This window comes from Rhineura floridana, chromosome 7, assembly GCF_030035675.1.
Source record: "Rhineura floridana isolate rRhiFlo1 chromosome 7, rRhiFlo1.hap2, whole genome shotgun sequence".
NCBI lineage: Eukaryota > Metazoa > Chordata > Lepidosauria > Squamata > Rhineuridae > Rhineura > Rhineura floridana.
The window spans coordinates 35,407,750-35,427,278 of record NC_084486.1 but is presented as its reverse complement, the minus strand read 5'-3'; the positions used below and the strand labels follow the sequence as shown (position 1 = coordinate 35,427,278).

At 42.4% G+C, this 19,529-nt stretch overlaps 1 protein-coding gene across 2 annotated transcripts in view; it reads right to left on the bottom strand.

Moving 5' to 3' along the window:
- Positions 1 to 16,194, bottom strand: part of LOC133388830 (collagen alpha-1(XIII) chain-like) — a 75,882-nt gene extending 59,688 nt beyond the window's left edge. For both annotated transcript variants that reach the window (XM_061635225.1, XM_061635226.1), the window contains exon 1: positions 15,398 to 16,194. In XM_061635225.1, the coding sequence (XP_061491209.1) occupies positions 15,398 to 15,703 (306 nt within the window). In that variant the 5' untranslated portion in view covers positions 15,704 to 16,194. The remainder of the gene's footprint in view (positions 1 to 15,397) is intronic.
- Positions 16,195 to 19,529: the final 3,335 nt, after the last annotated feature.

The following is a 19,529-nucleotide window of genomic DNA, read 5'->3' as shown; positions in this document are numbered from 1 at the left end:
AGACAATTGCCTTCAACTTCAATCTCAACATCTGCTTGACTGAAAGCAGGCAGAGCAAATTTGACAGAATTTCTAAATGTGATTCCTTGTGTGGGAACTAGATCGCTGTAGAAACGAGCTATTCCCCTCTCAGGGAAAATTCTGCCTGGCAGATAAAAGAACGGTTGTGAAGCACACTCTACCTTCCTAAACATAGTGGCCACTGTGGGATGCCAAATAAAAAAGCCTTCCCTGTGGCACAGGTGAGGGAAACCTTTGGCCCTCCAGATGTTGCTAAACTGCAGCTCCTATCATCCCTGGCCATTGGCCATGCCTGCTGTGACTGATGGGAGTTGCAGTTCAGCAACATCTGGAGGGACACACCTGCTGTAGCAAGGCAATTCAATCCCATGTGATCTCTAAGGTTTACAAGGATTCAATAGCACATCACTGCCTCCCCCTCATCATGTTATGAGATTTATACCCTCCTCCCACCTCATCCAACCACCAGAATTGTAGAGTGCAGTTGGGCGAACTCAAACTGTCACGGGGAGAATGTCTGCAAACATTATGGTCTTTAGTATAGATTAATTTTTGAATGTATTGCTTCATCAACCATGTGTGCTCCAGCCCTCAGTACTAAATCTGACTATAAAATTCCAGCTCCATACCTTGCTGTTAGTACTGCACTCCATCAAAAAATTGTCTAAAAGAACACCAATGTGAATGAATCCTCCCCCAACTTCAGGTCTCCGTTGGAGAAATGAAAACCATAATAATCAAACTCATAAAATTGTTCAAAGAGTGAATAAAGCAATATTCTTGAATATTGTAACTTTGGTATTTTTAATAATAAAAGTTAAAATATAAATACCCAAAGGAATTATGTTCTGAAAATTGTTATGTTGATTTTCAGGGGAAGATGGTCATATGGGGTGTCAAGCAGACTTTTTTGCATTGGAAATCTGACTTCCTGGTGTTCTTAGGCCAAATCTTTTGAAGGAGGCTCAAATATTTCACTGCTAGGGATTGCAACTCTGTTTAGAAATTGCATGCCATTCATGTAGTATAGACAATGGAGCGTTTTGAGGACTCTACTGCCACTTAGCAAGGAGCTTTGCTTCAAATCCATCATGTATCACCTTCACCTTCTTTTACATACCCGATAAGTGGAGACAAGATGGTCAAAAACAAGAAGCTATCTTTTAGCCCCCTAGATCTATGGTCAAAAAATAAGAAGCTATCTTTAGCCTCCTAGATCTGTTTTTAAGACTCAATATATGTGACCTGAATTTCATAAATACTGAGATATCCACAATCTTCTCCCCAACACACACGCACACTTAAGCACTTCAGACTCAGAAAGAGCTGCTACGTTGTCAGATCATTTGGTAAAGATCCTACGACTACAGTCCAATACATAGTTACTTGGGAGAAAGACTCATTGAACTCAGTAGGGTTTACTTCCAAGTGAACAGGTTTCGGGTCAGACTGTGACATAGGCATCCTAAGATACCGATGCTTCTTTGAAGCAGCAGAGTTAACACTGCATTTGCAGCCCAGCTACTCAGAGCAGCAGCAGTGGAAAGTGGGTGGAGGGAGGCAGATTGGACCCGATCCCTGCTTCAGGCTGGCAGAGCAATCAGACCTGAGCCAAGCCCTCCACCAGCCAGTGCCAGCTGTGAGAGTGGCTCTGAATCCAGAGGATCCTGGCCCAACTCTGCCCCATCACATTTCAAAGCCTCCTACCCACCCACACATTCATTAAGGAGATGGGGGAGGTTGCGCCAGAGCAGTGACTCAAGTGTCACTCCAGTGTCGGCAGGAAGCCAGCTGAGTCAGCTGAAGCAAGTGGAGGTATGCCTCTCAATCCAACCCCTCACTGCCCAGCAAATGGGGGGGGGAGTTGGATTGTAGCCTAAACCTGCAATCCCAAGCATACTTCTACTAGAAACTGGGTCTCATTAAATTCAGTGGGACTAAATGCTAAGTGAAAATGTTTAGAACGTAATGCTCAATTTTGTATCTGAAGCCTAGATTTAGATCCTTGGCTTGGAATGTTAAATATGGCACATATGTTAAATATGGCACATATTGAGCGGTGAACATAAACAATCCAAATTAAGTAGCTTGCTAGGTTCAGCCCATGAGGTTCTCTAATTGAAACCATGGAGTCCCCGATAAATACGATGTAATCATATATGCATGTCCTTTAACAAAACCTCTAGATGCATATGCAGCTCTGCTCTGCAAACATTCCAGTCTGCATCCTTGTTGTTTACCTCAAGACTAATTCTGTACCTTGGATCTTCTTGACTCTGTATAACATTTCAGCCAGGTCCAGAAATAGGACATCTATATCCTTTAGTTTGATATGTAACCTGGCCTTTGAAGAGTTAATTGCCTCCTTTTATACTTCCAAGTGTTAATTTAAGGATCTTACCACAGGAGTTTGCCATCTCACTAAGGCTGCTGCATTAGGAACTGGTAGGGTACCATATGTCATTACTTCTGGTGAGTTCAAGGAAGAGGCCACGTGGCATGATTTGCATGGTCAGAAGGTCTCTGTGACAACTCATTCCCTAACAAGTGAAAACTAATGCTCACGCTTAGAATTCAGCTCTTTGATGTACTGTTTATAGCGCCAGAATATGGCAACTGCAAAGACAGCAGTCAGACGAAATGGAGAGGACAGTCAAGATATACAAAAGTGGGATTGTTTTCAGTTTTTGGTTGTAGCTAACCATTGTTGCTAACTCTCCACAAAGGAAGGCAGAGGAAATAAGAGGGCCATCTGCGCTCTCAAGACAGAAATGCAGCATTGCTAGCTCTTTTGTTATCAGGACAGAGTGTTTGTCATTTCCTGTGCTATTCCAATAACTTAGGAAATATGCACCTTCTAGCCTTGAGCGCTTCCAGGCTGTTGCTATTTTCAGGTGGGATTCAATCACATACCAGAAAATTCAGGTTGTACAATTAAAGCTGATTTGGTGCTCTTACTAAACAAACCAGCTCTCAACCCTAAACCAGACTTTTTGTGATATGGAAAGTGACCGGAAAATGCACTGGAAAGCATAGGCTAAAGATTGCTTGATGCCACATTGTATAACTTGCCTGAAGCCAAATAAATCAGGATAAATGCTCAATAAATAGCTGACTTCATCTAGCCCCACCTCCCACAAACTTTATGCAAACAAATCAAGATAAGTGCTCATTATACAGGTTGTTCAGAAGCGACCAGAGACTGCTAAAGACAATTGCAGAATGGTGGGTCACAAGGCTGGAGATGTTTTAAGAAGCTGAATATCTTGGAACATTAATTGGGAGGCATGGAAAAACTATTCCTATCCTTGCATGGCGGAAAGCTACAAACCCCTACCCTTTCTTCCATGGAGTTTTGGAGTTCCGCCAAGGAAAATGAAACTTCCTCCAAATAAAATAGGTGATATGACACTTTTTATCAGAATTAATTTTGTTCAGTAGTATATAAGCTTTCAGATGGCAAAGAACTGTCCATCAGGTAAAATCAAAACAACAAAATTACCTAAGACAAGTTATAATTTTAAACTTAGTTTTTAGTAGCCCATGGATAGCACTTTATAGAGTACAACAGGTCCATATCCTGAGCAGTTTGCAATCCAAATTTGACACAGGGGAAACAACAGAGGACAAAGAGGGAAGTGGAGGCAAGGGTAATATGTGAATGTTTCAGTTACATGTGTTGACCCTTGGTTACAGGCTTAATTGCAATAAGGCATGGGAATGAGGGGGCTGATCCAAAGGCCTCACAGAAAATGTAGGTTTTAAGGAGGAACTTAAATGAAGTAAAATAGCATCACACTGGTGTTCTGGTAGGCAGCATCAAGCATATAGGGCAGAAAGGGGAAAGAATGGAGTATGATGTAAGAGCAGAAGACCTTCAGACAGCTGAGGGTTTAGGACTACAAAAATGAGGTCATGGCCAGGAAATATAGGGATTTCAGAGTGGAGATAAGGGGAAACAACTTATGGATGTGGCATGGGAGGGTAGAATACAGACTATTTAATCACCCAAGAACCCAAGTCCTCTTCTGAGACCATGGTCCTCTGTATTCTACAAGGTAATCAATTTTAAATCCAAATCATGTCTATACTGGTTTGGGACAGGTTTTTCTTCAAGATAACATTAGCTCTCTATTCAAAACTGAGAACAACGTTCCACTGCCCCTCCACTATGCAGCACCTACACTTTTTCAACAACTAAAAATAACAAATGAATTTTGGGATGTTTGATACATGCCTAAGTTGCCTTTGTCCAAATACGTACAGATGTTAAATGATAATAAAGTCAACTTTTAGATGTCATCTTTTTTCTTGGGACACAGAAGGAACTCACAGCCAATTGTGTGACCTGCTATGGAGAAAGTTGCCTTTTCTCTTTGAAAGCTTTGCTTATGCCTTAAATGCCAGTGCCTTTGTTTGTTTGTTTTTTAAATGTCCCATAAACGCTGAAGAATTTCGCCTTGCGGCCAGGGTACTGTCCGTACCATCTACATCATTCTCAGCCAGCAAACACATTTGTCAGGGAAACATGCTGCACGCATTCCTGGTTGGCAGAAAACCCAGTCGCACTGCTTGTTGCTCACTATCACTGCTAGTACTTAAGAAACAGACTCTTAGGTTGGTGACATTTGAGGGCACTTGCCCTGAGCCTTCACATGCAAGGGGGGGACACATTAACATTGACAAACAGTAACTGAGAAGGGTGGGAGTCTCAAATAAATGTCCAAGCACTGAACGTTAGGATTCTGAGTGTTTAAAAGTTCTCATTGAGAAATACTGCACTAGTGCATCAAAATCTGATGCGTTTGCCAGGATGTTTGTCAAGAATAGTGTGCAAAGGCAGGTAGAAGCTACAGCATGTCCCAGCTGGTATGTACAATTGTATATACCCATTGTCAAAGTACACATCCCATTGACAACTCCTCTGCACCTTTCTCTTCTGAGTGTTAGACAAAGTAAGATAATGGACATAGATCATATTTTAACTGGCTTTCAGTTTCTTGGGTTCATAGCGGCTAGAGGTGGCTGAACCTATTTCTGCAGCTGTGAATATTAAAATCTAATTTACACTATGATTGAAGCAATGCATTATATAAAAACTAGTCTCTTGAAACCTCCATACAGTCGTCATAGGTTAAGAAAAACTTTTATATGCTCCATGCTTCCTACAAAGAATCCACTAGCCTACACATGGCTGCTGAAGAGGGAATTTCAGTTTGCATGACAAGCTAGACCTGCTGAAATTCCCTCTTCTATACAAACATTGCGTGAAGAAATGCTATCTATTGTCTATCTTGAATCTATTGCCAATCAATGTCTTTGGGTGACCCTGGGTTCCAGAACTGCAGGCACAAATTCTCTCCATCCACTTTTCCTGTGACATTCACCATTGAACGGTAATATTTTATAAGGCAGCATCAGAGTCCCATATAGACAATAGGGGAAAGTGTGGTATAGTGGTTAAGGTGCTAGACTACGACCTGGGAGACCAGGCTTTGAATCCCCACACAGCCATGAAGCTCCCTGGTTGATCTTGGGCCAGTCACTGCCTCTCAGCCTCGGAGGGAGGCAATGGTAAACCCCCTCTGAATACCACTTACCACGAAAACCCTATTCGTAGGGTTGCCATAAGTCAGGATCGACTTGAAGGCAGTCCATTTCCATTTTATATACAGGCATACACAAGCTAATCATATACACATGCACACACACCAGATGAGGTACACAAATCCATTCACATGGCTTGAAAAGGACAATGCCCTTTGCATGTGTCAATGTAGGGCATAATTCAGCCTAACATAAAACTGGATCAGTTACCAGATTTTACAGTTAAGCACATGCATTACTTTTCAGTTGAGATCAAGGAAACCCAAGTGTGCTTAACTTTCTAAAATGCCCTCTGCTTCCAAACTAAAAAGGAAAGAAAGAAGCCAGCTTCAAGCAAAGCTGAGCCGCTTCATTAATTCAGTGCATTTGCTTCCCTTTCTCCCCCTTAAAAACCGCATTGTGCTTTATTCTGTGTTGTCGCTGAATGACATGAACCTTGCAGCTGAAAAACTCATTAGGAGCCACTGTAACTTGTTCACGAGAATGTGGTGGTAGAAGTACTGACAACCTGGAAGAGAGCAGGGACTTAATGCTCTGTTTGGGGGGCCAGTCATTCTACACTGCTCTCTTTCTCGGTTCAATTCTGCTATCCATCTCTCTCCTGTCATCCTAGAGGATAGTCTCCTATCCTTGCTTTCTCCATTCCTCTCTCCGTCTCCTACCAGATTAGCCTGCATTTCTTTTCTGCTTTATCTTACCTCAGAACCCCCCCCATGCCTCTCTCTTCCATATTTGCTTGTCAATCTTTCCTTTGGCACTCATGGAGAACAAAGCAGAAAGAGTCCATTACTGTGCGTCAGTCCCCTCTCACCTACTCTAGTAACTCCAGTGAAGCAAGTGCAATTGCATCTTGATCAACCTAATAAAATACACTGTTTCCATTATCTAGGATAAGGTGTTTCTAACCAAGTGCCAAGGAATCCTGATGTTCCTTGGGATCTCTCACTGAGAAGACCATCAATGGCAGACAACGGAAGCTTGACCACTAGTACTGATTTTCCTGTACAAACCCAGGAAAAAGGAGAAATGGTGGGCATTTTTCCATGCTGTCAGCTTGCCTGAGACAACAGTGAAACTGAATGGGCCACTCTGGTGTCCTAAGGGCATTTAGAATGGCCCTTGTTATAAACCCCAGGATCCCCTGAAACAGACAGGGATTCTATGGCAGGTGCACTTTAGCAGACCACTTGCATATTACTCTCATAACAGCTACTCTGGTTGCCAACTGCCTTCTGAGCCTGATTCAAGGTGCTTCTATTGGGATTTAAAGCCCTGAACAGCCTGGGACCCAAATATCTCAGGAAAAAATTCTCCCTTACCAATCTTTTAGTAAGGAGGACCTCCTGCTGTTTCCAACAAGGGATGAGCTCATTAGATGTTAGAATGATCTCTCCAGTGAGGTGCATCTTGCCTCGGTATTATAATTTTTTAGGAGCAAAGTGAAGATGTACCTCTTTCGCCAAGATTTTGGAGGTTACAAGGTGTAATCTATCTGAAGTTAGTTTTGGATTGCATCTTTCACTATTTTGCGGTATTTTTGTTAGTTTATGTTATGTTTATTTTGTACTGATGTTTTGGTTGGTTTTAGAATATGCATTAATGTGTTTTAATATGTTGCACATCGTCCTGTGACCATATGGCAAAGGGTGGTATAGAAATACCTGAACAAACAAATAAAATAAACCAACAGAAATTTTGAAGCCCACTGATCTAGGGTATAATTTGGTCATGAGGAAGTGTTTCTATAGTTATTTGCCATGGTAATGGAGTACTGCCTAGAATGTTACTTCATTACAGTACCCCAAACCATCATTAATGACAACATTTATACAACACACATGGTGTTTGGGTTTCTCAAACAGTAGTTATCCAGTGCCGACTGAAATGTCCATCATGATAGATGAAGATGAAGGGGAAGAGAGCAGAAGGACATAAATATATTGCAGAAATCTCTTTCAGCTGATGGACTGCCTAGTGTGAGAAGTGGAACACATCTTACTACCACTAAAAAGGTGTACATGACTTCAGCACTTTACATCTGTCTTCTTGCTGCTACATAGAGAGTCTGGCTGTGACTAATCAAAAGTAGTAGTGGACTAGAAAGTCCTTTGCTTTTGTTCATATCCACAGCTTTGATCACCTCTACATAAGAATGTTAAGAATTGCCTTTTTGGGTCACACCAAGTGTATACCTAGTCAACCATTTGGCCTCCAACAGTGGCAGGGGTGATGTAATATCCATGGCTGTTGCTTGCCTCCAGAACCCAGAGATACACTGCCTCTAATTATGGAGACTTCAACTGCCTTGTCATGGTGAATGTCCATCTTAATTCTAAGGACAAGGGTATAGGGCTGGGGTGAAAATCACCAAAATATCATCAGATTTTGTTGCAGGAGGAGGACAATTCCATCCTTGAACAGGGGATGATTTTTTTTCAGGGAAAAGCAGTGATATGCACTGCCATTGAGGGGGTGGGATAAGTTACTCTTAGCAGGGGCACCACCGGCAACACCTCCACTTCAGCAGCCCTGCAATCATTTTGTTTTCCCCAGAATGCACTGGACACAGTGTCATTTTAGGACACTGGAAGCCACTACAAAAGAAACTGCACCCGCCACTGGCACCGCCACTTTCCCCCTACAATGCCCTACAACAACTATGTTGCACCCATGGCATTCTGGGGAAAGAAAAATGGCCGCCAGGCTGCTGAGTTGGAAGCACTGCTGCTGTCATTGCTGCTGTCTGTGGCAAAAATAATTTTTTAAAAAAAGCTACAGCCACTGGTAAGGGTAAGTCTTCCAGGTTGGCAACAAATTTTGTTATCACCCCCAAAAAACAAAATGCCCACAACACTTTCATCACTGCCAGACAGGGATGTGAAATCTGGGGGTGAGGGATTTGGATTCATCTTTAATTCCTTATTTTATAATACAGTGCTATAGGTTTTCCTATAGGTTGGGAAATTTATAAATATAGGTTATACTATGGTAATTTATACTATAGGCTATAGATTTATAACTTGCTATTCACTATTCATTGATTCATACTGACTCATTTTGTATAGCCAAACTGTGCAGTGTGGATAGTTAACATCGTCATATGGGTCTCAGTGTGAAGGCAAAAGAGTTGGATGTGACTTTAGCTAATGCTGCAGAAAATTACTTAAAGGAAAGGGATAATTCAAAAACCAACAAAAGGTGAAAAACAAAATTCAGGCATTGCAAAAGGAAACAGTACCCAAACCAAACTAGCCAGTTCTTTCTGCCCACTCATTTGACCACTTTGCTATGGTGATGACATGCAGAAAAGCTCCCAAGAGTTGCTATTTTACACACTGACTCCCAAGTATTGTAAATGTTTTGATGTACTCATTGTGTTGTACCCTGCCTCCTACCTTAAGTCTATTTCAGTTGTTTTCTAGAAGGTGGTGAGCTGCAATTCAAATATATCACAGAATATGACACCAAGTTTTAAAAAGTTATTGGTGGTGGCCACTAGAAGCTGCCTTATACCAAGTCAGACCATTGGTCTATTTAGCTCAGTGTTGTCTACACTGACTGGCAGCAGCTCTCCACATTCATAGACAGAAGACATTCCAACCCTACCTGGAAATGCTGGGGATCGAACCTGAGACCTTCTGCATGCAAAGTAGAGCCTCTGCCACTGAGCTACAGCCCTTTTCAATGTCACAGCTTTGTCTTGCCATAGCTTTGTCAAAATGATTGTACAAGTCAGCAATTAATGGTCAGAAAAGCAACAATTCCTCATATTTTTAGATCAAGGATTCTCATAATCCTTTTTGTTTTGCCTCTCAGAAGTCTGGACTTGTTCTGCACTTGCAGCAGAATTAAGTGGTACAGACTTATGGGAGTACTTACCACTTCATGCTGCAGGTGGAAACTGACTTTTTTTTAAATATTCCCTGGTGTAAAACACACACACAAAGTCTATGTCCTGCCTGAAGTCAAAAGACCAAGTCGCAGTCACGTCTGTGATTTTCTCTCTTTTTATTAAAGTTATAGATAACGTCAAAAGCTTTGCGGCTCATTAACCTCTCTATGATTTCAAGAAACTTTTGCCCTGAATAAACACTGACTTAGCATGACTTCGTGGCTCTCAGACATTGACTCAACAACTAACCTCTCCCCTGAGTCAACTTAAGTAGGCTTGGCTTTCGAATTGGCATAAATGAAGGCTCCTCCTCAACTCCATCCATTGATCTTCCCACCTCTGAAGCCTCTGAGCGCAGGGCGATGGATCTCAGCTTTCCCTCCGATTGGTGGGGGCTATCTATCTGCTCGAGTGTGGGAAGTTGAGGGACACTCGGCTGGGGAACATCAGGTTGACAAGGCAGCGCCTCTGGCACGGGCGAGGGGGGCGTGTCTAATGGAGCCGTCTCTAACGGGACAGTCTCTGACAGTTCAGGTTGTGTTCCAGCAGGGGGGCCAGGATACGGGGGAGTTGAACTGACAGTGACAGGGGCCTTGGCGTGCTATGAGCCCTCCTCATTGCTAGTCCCTTCCCCCAGCTCGTTGCCCCAGTCCTCAAAGTCAGTGTCGCCCTCATTGATGCCTCCCCTCCCAACCTGGGTCACAACGGTCTAGCAGATTTTACCTCAGCTCACTTCTTGCTGTGCTAAGTTTCTAGATATAGGGATTTTTTAAATACATACCAGTGTGAATTCAAAACTGGCATCCCTCCCACCTGCAGTCTAAAGCAGAGCTTTGCATAAAATGGCATCTTGATATTCTCAACTCTGTTATTGGGCACAGAAACTGAGGGAACAATTTCAACAGATTTCTCCAGGCGGAGAAGGTATTTACCAACAACCTCTCAGGGACGGGGCTCACGATAAGCAGATTATTTCTTTTTTCTTAAGTTTTTTGTTTGTGCTGCTGCTGCTGCTGCAACTGACAGAGCAAGAAATTATGTTGGCAGCCTGGCTATCATTTTGCATCCTCTGCAATGTTCTGAATATTGTGTCATTCCAGGGCTTTATAAGGGGCGAGGGAAGGATGGCAGAATATTTTGGTGGAGAATATTTTGAGGAAATTCTGCAAAGTGGCCTTCTTTGAGTAGGGGGTGAGAAAAACAAAAATCACAGGAAGTGTTCTCAGAAACATGTCTTCTGATAAGTGGTACAGTCCATTCCAGCACCTCAGAACTCCACCACCTTCTCTTGCTGCACATGTAGGCCAGGTCTCAGACACTCCCTTCCAGTAAACTGTCCCCATATGTTAGAGAGCAGCCAGTCTTATACAGACAGGACTCCTTCCTCTCTGTTTTTCTATGCTTCTTTCATATATGCACTCTCAAAATCTGCCATTTGTTTGTACTTCCTAAGGACATGAAATTAATTAAGGAAGAATATAGCTGTTTTTACAGAACAGGAAATAACATTAATTAGTTGAGAGGTAGTATTTCATTGCATTTATCATGTTGAGACGCAGATATTAATGGCACAGCCATCCTTTAAATGAACCCAAAAAGGATAGAAGGGGGGAGTTGCCCCCTTTCATCACTGCACTCATTTCATGCCCTCTGCCTGCAGTCAAGCTGCCCTACCATGACAGACTCTGGGTTGTATTCAATGTACCACTAAGGTAAAGTCACTTAGTGGTAGGGGCGGAGAAGAAATAAGATATAGTTTGCATTTCAAGCCAAATCTATCGTATTCACACTCTATAAAACAATGTGAGAACAGAAGCACAGCCAACCTTTGAAATTCGCACTTATTTGAGTTTTGCAATGCAGTTTGCCAGCCTAACAATGTTTACAAAAATGTGTACGTTAGGGGAAAGTGTGCATTAAAATGAATACATGAGTGAAATAACATACAAAAATACATTATATAATGAGAAATTGCTTGCAAAACAGGTACTTTAATTAAAACTGCCTACAAAAATGTGTTTATTAGGAAATAAATCACACTAAAATGCTGGAGAATTTTCACAAGGATTTTTTTTTTTAAAAGTACAAATCGCTGCAGACTGAATTTAAGATTGGAACAATGAGAAACAGAAAACGGAAAGTGACAGATCTTTTCATGCCTACTTAGAGGTATACTTGTTCCGTTGGCAAAATGTTTTATGCTAGCGGGACATTATTGCACAAGAGAATGCATAATTAGGTTGCTGGTAACTTTGTTGCACAATAGATTTGCGCAATCTGTTGTGCAATAAGTTTCCACTAGCACAACTGTTGTATTTGATTCCTCTGTTGCACAATATTAGAACTCTTGCGCTAGCAGACAGTGAATGTTGGATATGACCCTCAAGTCCTGATAAGTGTAGTGAGTAATGCAGTGTATAATTATTTTATGGAATTTATTAGTAGAGTATGTTGGTGTGGTCACTATCTTAAATGGCTTTTTTAAAGGATTAGACAAATTGACAATGAATGGGTCTGTCATTGAGTGTTAGCCATGACAGCTGAATAATGCCTTCATGTTCTGAATCGGTCACAGAATCATAGAGTCTGAAGGGGCTTTGTAGGCCATCTAACCCCCTGCTTGATGCAGGAAATTCAGAGTTGAAGTGTCCCCAACAGCCTCTGCTTGAAGACCTCCAACGAAGGAGATCCCACCCACCTCTATAGGTTTCCACTGGTGAACTACTCTTATTGTTCAGAAACTTCAGAGCTTGGAAAAGTTACTTTTTTGAACTACAACTCCCATCAGCCCAATCTAGTGGCCATGCTGGCTGGGGCTGATGGGAGTTGTAGTTCAAAAAAGTAACTTTTCCAAGCTCAGCTTCTCCTAATGTTCAACTGAACTCTACTCTCCTATTAACTTAAACCCACTAGATCTAGTCCTGCCTCTTGGAGCAGCAGAAAACACATCTTTGCCTCTTCTGTGTGACAGCCCTTCAGGTATTTGAAGAGTGCTGGTGGAATCAGGGTGCTGGTTAGATTAGGACCTTGATCTGATCCTGTCCCCCAACCCCTCATCTTATTGCAGGGGTAATCCCTTTTCAGGTTTGTAGTTTGTTTGTTTTTCTATACTGCACTTGGAAAATAATGTTCTACTCAAATAACTGCATTGGATAGCTTAATTTGCTTCCAACAATCTATGTAGAAGAACTGGATTCACCTAAACTTTGGGTAAGTGAATGGCTTGGTGGTAGACTGCATGCTTTGCATGCAAAAGGTCCCTGGTTCAATTCCTGGCATCTCCAGATAGGGCTGGGACTGGAAAGGCTGAAACACTGGAGAGGCATTGCCAGCGTGTAGACAATAATGAACTAAACAGACCAATTATTTGACTTGGGATAAGGCAGCTTCCTATATTCATAAACTGTGCTATGCAGCTAATTGACCCACTTGTATTGCACAAAGCAACCCTTAGCAGTAAGCCAACCCTGTTGGTGCCAAGTTTGGATTCTAAACAATAGGGAATTCTATTTGCTCCACTGAAGTTTATGCACAGGATTCAAGTAATACAATATGAGTTCCAGCAAGCTGTGTGGCAGGAATTGCTTTCTCAGAAGTGGCACTTACTACATCATGTACTTTTTACTAAAATGATAGCATGGGTTGAACAAGACAGTCAACATTCCAAGTACAAGCCAATGACGTATGGTAAAACAGTTCTTTTTTTAACCTGATATTTCTTAGTAGTCTAGTTTGTTCTAAAGAGTTTTCAGTGACAACCCACAATGGACGTATAACATTCCCATGTAGATGGATCTTTGGCTGGTACTTATAGTCACTAAACATTTTTATCATCATATCTACCCATGATGCTAATTCACCATAGCTGCACTGCAGTATGACCTCATATTTCTGGGCTTATATCAACATCGCTGTTGATAACCTATCCAATTATGTGCTGATGTAGCAGCTCTTAGGATAAGGCTATTCACTGAAATAGCAATTTTGTATTGGGAAAAACCCACCTCTCATTTAGCTTCCTATTGATATAAACTACAGATTGATCAGAATATCACTGTGAGCTGCAGTAAATAGATCAATTACTTTGAAGACACTGGGAAGACTGACCTTTCTAAACTTTTCTGTAATCTTAGACAGCAAAACTAGGAATCACCTTCAGGAAACAGACACACCAGGGACTATATAAGCAGTATCCAGGGAATTTTACCTGCAACCTGGCAACGTCAGTTTTGAGCATGAATGTTTAATATATACCAAATTAAATTAATGCTGCAGTCCTGTACTCACTTACTTAAGAGTAAGCACTAGTTTAAGGCTGTTAGCAATTAAACAAATATAGTAGGACCAAGGTGCAGAAAATTTGTCACTCTCATAAATATTTGGAGTTTGCATGAAACAGATTGTACAATAGATGGCAAGGATAAAGGACTAGTTTCCAGCCCAGGCATTAGATTCAGACTTCAGAGAGTTTCCTCCATTCCTGACTACTGAGAATATACCCAAAGCCTCACTGCACCATCTGTGAACCAGAAGAAAAACTCTTGGAATGGTCATGAGGCTAAAATGCAATCATATTAATGAGATATTTAATATTAAACATGGAAAGCACGGCAAGCAGCTCCAGCTCAGCAGTAAAGAACATTCCCAAGGTCCTAGATTCAAAGCCTGCCAGCTCCGGTCAACCTCTCAGGAAGCAGGGCTTGGAAAGACCTCTGCATAAGGCCCCAAGGAGCCACTGCTTGTCGGGAATGGAGAATACGGCTTCAAATGCACATGTAATTTATGACGCAAAAAGAATGCAACATAACCACCAGCCACACCTGACAGAAAGAGCGAGGGCGATAGAGATGGGTACTCTGGAGTGGTGGGAATGGTCATGAGATTGGACTGGAGTGGTCTGTCTCTGAGCTTGAAGATCTTATTTCTCTCCGTGTGTGGTCTTGCCAACTCTGGGTAACGGCACTTATTTATCCCCCCCCCCCATCAGTAAACAGATCCTCTCTAATTTCATTGTTATTCTCCTCCCCCTCCCCCGATGTAGTTCTCAGCAGTACTTCTTAGCAGTGCCTTGCCAGTGCCTTGCTTTTTGCCATCCTATTCCCACCCCACCCCCGCAAAATAACATCTGTGAAACAAGCAACCTGGGTGGAAATGGAGAGCAACTCGTTCTGAAAGACTTCCAGCAAACAATGAGGAATCAAGATGCCTCATAACCCTTGCCTGATTCTCTTTCTCATTTGCCCGATTACAGCCTCCGCATGGTTAGCTACTTTAGGGAGCTTCCGTGTGTGCTCCCTCATGTGCTGCTTCCCATTGGTTTCAGCTTTGCCATGTCAGTCCACAAGCTTCCAGTTACCAGATGTAAGGCTGCGATCCTGTGTATACTTATATGGAAGCAAACTTTATTAAATCCAATGATGCATACATTAAAGTAAAGATGCCTAGAATCTGGCTGTCATGACTGCATTCCTATGCACACTTACTCAGGCAAAAGTCCTGTTGGACTTGCACTCCCACTTAGACAAGTATAGTTTCAAGCTGCACACATTAAATAGGTGAAGGTAGCTTGGTGTTAGTTAACTATTTGGTCTACTTGTCAACGTACTTACTCATCTATTTCTGCAAATGAGAAGAAAGAAAGCAATCCTGGTATAATTTAATGCTGCCGAGGAAGGCTCAGAGCGCTCACAGCCTGTCAAACAGAAGTGAAATCCCAAACCCCAGAGAAAGGATCAGAGACATTTCACAGCATTTGGCAACTGCAGATATTCTGGTGTATCATTTGCTTAGAGAACTCCCCAAGAAGCATGCATTTTGCAGGAAGAAAACTATGAAGGGGGGTTTTAAATGTATATGTGAAAATGAAAGAGCACCGACCTCAGCAAGCAGTTGGTCAACTCTTCCCAAAATAGCTGTCTCCATTTGGTCTGCGGAGAGGCAGGCAGGGATATGAGTGGATCTGTCCACCTCCAAATGTGAAACCCTGGATTGCAGGTCCGATGTCCTGAAGTACAGCAAGAGGCTCAGCACCAAAGAAAGTAAAGATACTCCAGGCAGCCCAGAGCTCAGCAGAAGAGGTATCTTACAGCATCTTTCCCCATCCCCTGTCCTGGGATGTGTGAGGCAGCTGCTCTCCAAGGCACCATGAGCAGCCCCCTTCCAGCCCTTCTCCTCCACCACCATTCCTTCCCTGGCCTGAGAGGCAATAAATAAATAAATATAGTATAAATAAAGCTGCAACCGTCCTCTTAGAAGTATAATCCAGAATGCATGAAAGAGCACCGTCCAAGGGAATCCCAAATGACACTGAAGAAAGGACAGCTAACCAAACAAAAATGTATAGGGATCAAAGTGAGGTGGAGTGAAGGGGATTTCTTCCCCCCACCCTCCAAGGGAAAAAAAATCAACTTCAAAAAAGTTTTTTTGGGAAAACAATCTGATCAGGATTGTTGTTTCTTTCAGTTTTTCCTCCCTCCCTCCCTCTTTGATAGATTTTCAGTTCCTTAGCAGGGCAGGCAACAGATTATACGTGGAGGTCCCCATTAGAGAGAGGTAATTCTCAAATGATTGGAAGTTCTACTGTGGCTGTTCCTGACTTCTCTGTAATATGACACACATACACACGCTCTCTCTCTCTCTCTCTCTCAGATGAGCTGGCTGCGTTGCTTCCCAAAGCAACCTCCTCTGCTCTCGCTCTCTCTGTGATGATTTATTTATTTATGCAAAACTGCTGGGTGGGATTGGATTCTAGACTCCCGCCTTCTTTAAAGTCCCACAGGTCCCTAAAGTGCCTTTCATCAGCTCTTCTTTGAAGTGGCACTCACTGGAGTCATTTATAGCTACAGAAAAGTGATTGTAAAGCAGAGGGGCAGGACCCACGCTCCCACCACCTCCCATCTCACATCAGGGTGATTATGTCTGTGGCTTTGTTTTGATTTTCGTTACAAGACTTTACAAGACACACAGCATACTGCTGCCCCACTCTTTCCAGACAGGTCTGCTGTTTTTCATTGGATCTAAACAACTTTGGATAGTTTTTCATTTAGTTGATTTGTCCTGAATCTTTTTGCTGACTCCTTTCTTTGCGTTGTGGCTTCATTGAGGAGATGTCTGGGCTCCTTTGGCACAGGTATTTCACACACATGAAATGTGCTCCTAATGTAGGCATGAAAACCAGACTACAATTTAGGAGCACAATGTCTATATGGGATCTAACGTCATGCTAATGACTGAAATCTCTTCAGCTAGGTTGGCTGGCATATAGATTTCATATCAATCCTCACATAAAAATAGTAAGGTCATAGGATGGATTAACAGTTACGCAAAGTATGCTATGGCATAAGGGACTTATGCTATGATGAAACTACAGAGGAATTCCATAGTGAGTAGAGGATACATAAAAGTGATAACTTCATGGGCAGCAACTGACTGGAATTTCAGCAGCCTTTTTCATAGCTACAGATTTCAGGTGCAGCTTCTGTAGGTTAGAACTGGCCCTCAAACTACTAATTACAATGGTTATGTTTTACCTCCACTGTCAGAGGCAGAATGTTTCTGCATATAAGTTGCTGGGAATCGCAGATGGGTAGAGTGCTATTGCACTCAGGTCCTGCTTGTGACCTTCCCATAAGCACCTGGCTGGCCACAGTGAAAAAAGGGTGCTAGATTAGATGGGACACTAGGCGGATCCAGTATGGCTCTTCTTATGTTCTTAAATGCTGGTAGAGAAGAAATCTGTGAGGTCTCTGACACTGGGATAGTGTATGGCTTGCATTCTTTAATCTAGCCTGTTATGGGCTAAGACCCAGAGCTAAGGCAACACGAATGTAATATTATGGTGCTAATGCCTCAGATTGCCTCCCGTATTCCATTGACTTTTTTGATCTGTTTATCCCCAGGTTCCATTGCAATGCAGGAATCTGTTGCCTCTGTCCGCTACCCTTCTCTTGTCTATGATTTCCTCCCTTTCCTAGACCTCTCAGCTGGTCCTGCCTCAACTCTGGTCTCTTCACATTCATTTTCTTAGGAAATTTCCTTCCCTTCGCTCCCTTGCCTCTGTTCACTGCCCCCTCTCTATTTTTAGTTCATGTCCTTCCTTCCTCTCTCTTTTTCCAGCCCCATTCAGCTAGGCTAGAGCCAGTATCTATGGACATGCCTCCATTTTCACATTCTCACTGGAATGTAAATGGAATATGGCTTAGAGATAGGCGAGTCCACAAGAGAGAAGCCAGCAAAATGGCACACATGATCATGCAAGCCAGTGTGAAACTATGGAACAGAATATAAAAGACAACTCTACTCAAAGCAAAAAAGAAATACTGGAAAACAAATCACTGGGAGAAAAGAAAAGAAAAGTCAAAATGGGCATTGGTGTAATCTTTCTATGTCTCCAGGACACAATCATTGGTGCAATCTTTGAATGTGCCAAGGAATTGTAGATTGTTATATCATCAAAACTCAGGAATCTTATTTCAGCATTGAGAACCCCTTACATTTCTCTTCAATGCCAATAGCTGGTAAGCAAATGGAAAGAGACCTCTTTGGTTGGTTAGAACTCACTTTGAGGGCCTGAGATTGCACACATCCTCTTCCCAGTCATTCTCCTGAACTTCAAAGCTACAAGAACTGATTTGACAGATCATGTGTCTGCCCAGATGCAGCTCCAGAATAACATTCAAACTCCAAGAGAATGGAATTATTCCTGTAGACAATCATAATTAGAAACTGCTGAATCACAATTGAAAAGCCATGTGGATCTGCCAGGAGTTTGGCCAACAGACAGGAAGGAACCCGGTATGCTTTGGTCTACAGGCAAGTGGCCAGATTGAGTCAATGTAGTATTATAACTTTAGTCAGCTCCAGCATGAGGCAAGGTACATTGTCACTAAGACAAAATCATAGGTTATTATTGGGGTGGCAGTTCCATAATAAGGTGAAATAAGGTGATGGGAACCAAGAGCTGGGTGGGAAAGAAGGATGAAACAGGTTGAAGGAGGAGGGTCTTGGCTTGCTGGTTGCTGCTGTTACAGTGAGAACATTTTAAAATGGAGATAATGTGCCCCAGAAGAATTCCTAGCTAATCCAAAGGTTTAGCCAGGAACCAATAATGGATTGAAACAACCCAGAAGAAAGGATGGAAAGGAGAATGCTAATTTTTCCTAAGTTAAAACAGCAAAGAATCTTGTGGCACATAAGAGGACTAACAATTATAATGTCTCACAACTTCCCAAACATCCCACATTGTTTGAAAAACCTATGCTTGGACTGAAAAGACACGGGTTCAGATCTCATGAGTAGAGAAATTGCTTGACAGTTGCCTGCTACTATTCAGCACTTACAGACAGGCTTCTCAAGACCCAACAATCAGCTGATTGTCAAGTTTTGCTAAGGCCCTTGCAAAGAACTATCTTGCGTGGTGCTTTGCAAATCATTCTGCAAGACCCATGGAGGCAAAAAAGGGTCACTTGACACCTTTGTGACATCAAGTGTTTAACAGGTGATTGACTTGGCCTCCAAGGGATGGGGGAGATAATAATCTGGCCTACTGTCCAGATGCAATCCCCCCCGCATTGGAATCCTTCCAAAACACTCACATGGAGGAAAACGTAATGTGGGAATCAGCCACTGGTCAGAGGAAAGATCCTACTGGCAATGTATGTGTCACAAAAAGACACGGGAGGATGCTGCTGTAATGTCCAAATGACGTGGTATAGCTGATTCAGTACATGTTGCCCTTGCATTCAGAATGACCATGCGCTAAGCAAGGTTCTCAGTCAGTGGTTCTTAAATGAATGCTCGGATTAGATCTATCTATCAGATAGGGAAACCTAGGTCCCTTGGAAACTTTTTAGGGGTTCCTCAGTGGAAGAGCAGTAATGTCAGACAAATTCCCTCAAAAGACAGCTTACCCAACACTACTGATATTCCCCTGCAATTTGCAGCCGTAGGGGAATGTTGGTGTATTCTAAATTATACTCACTGCTACATTTGCATACCACTCTAACCATGG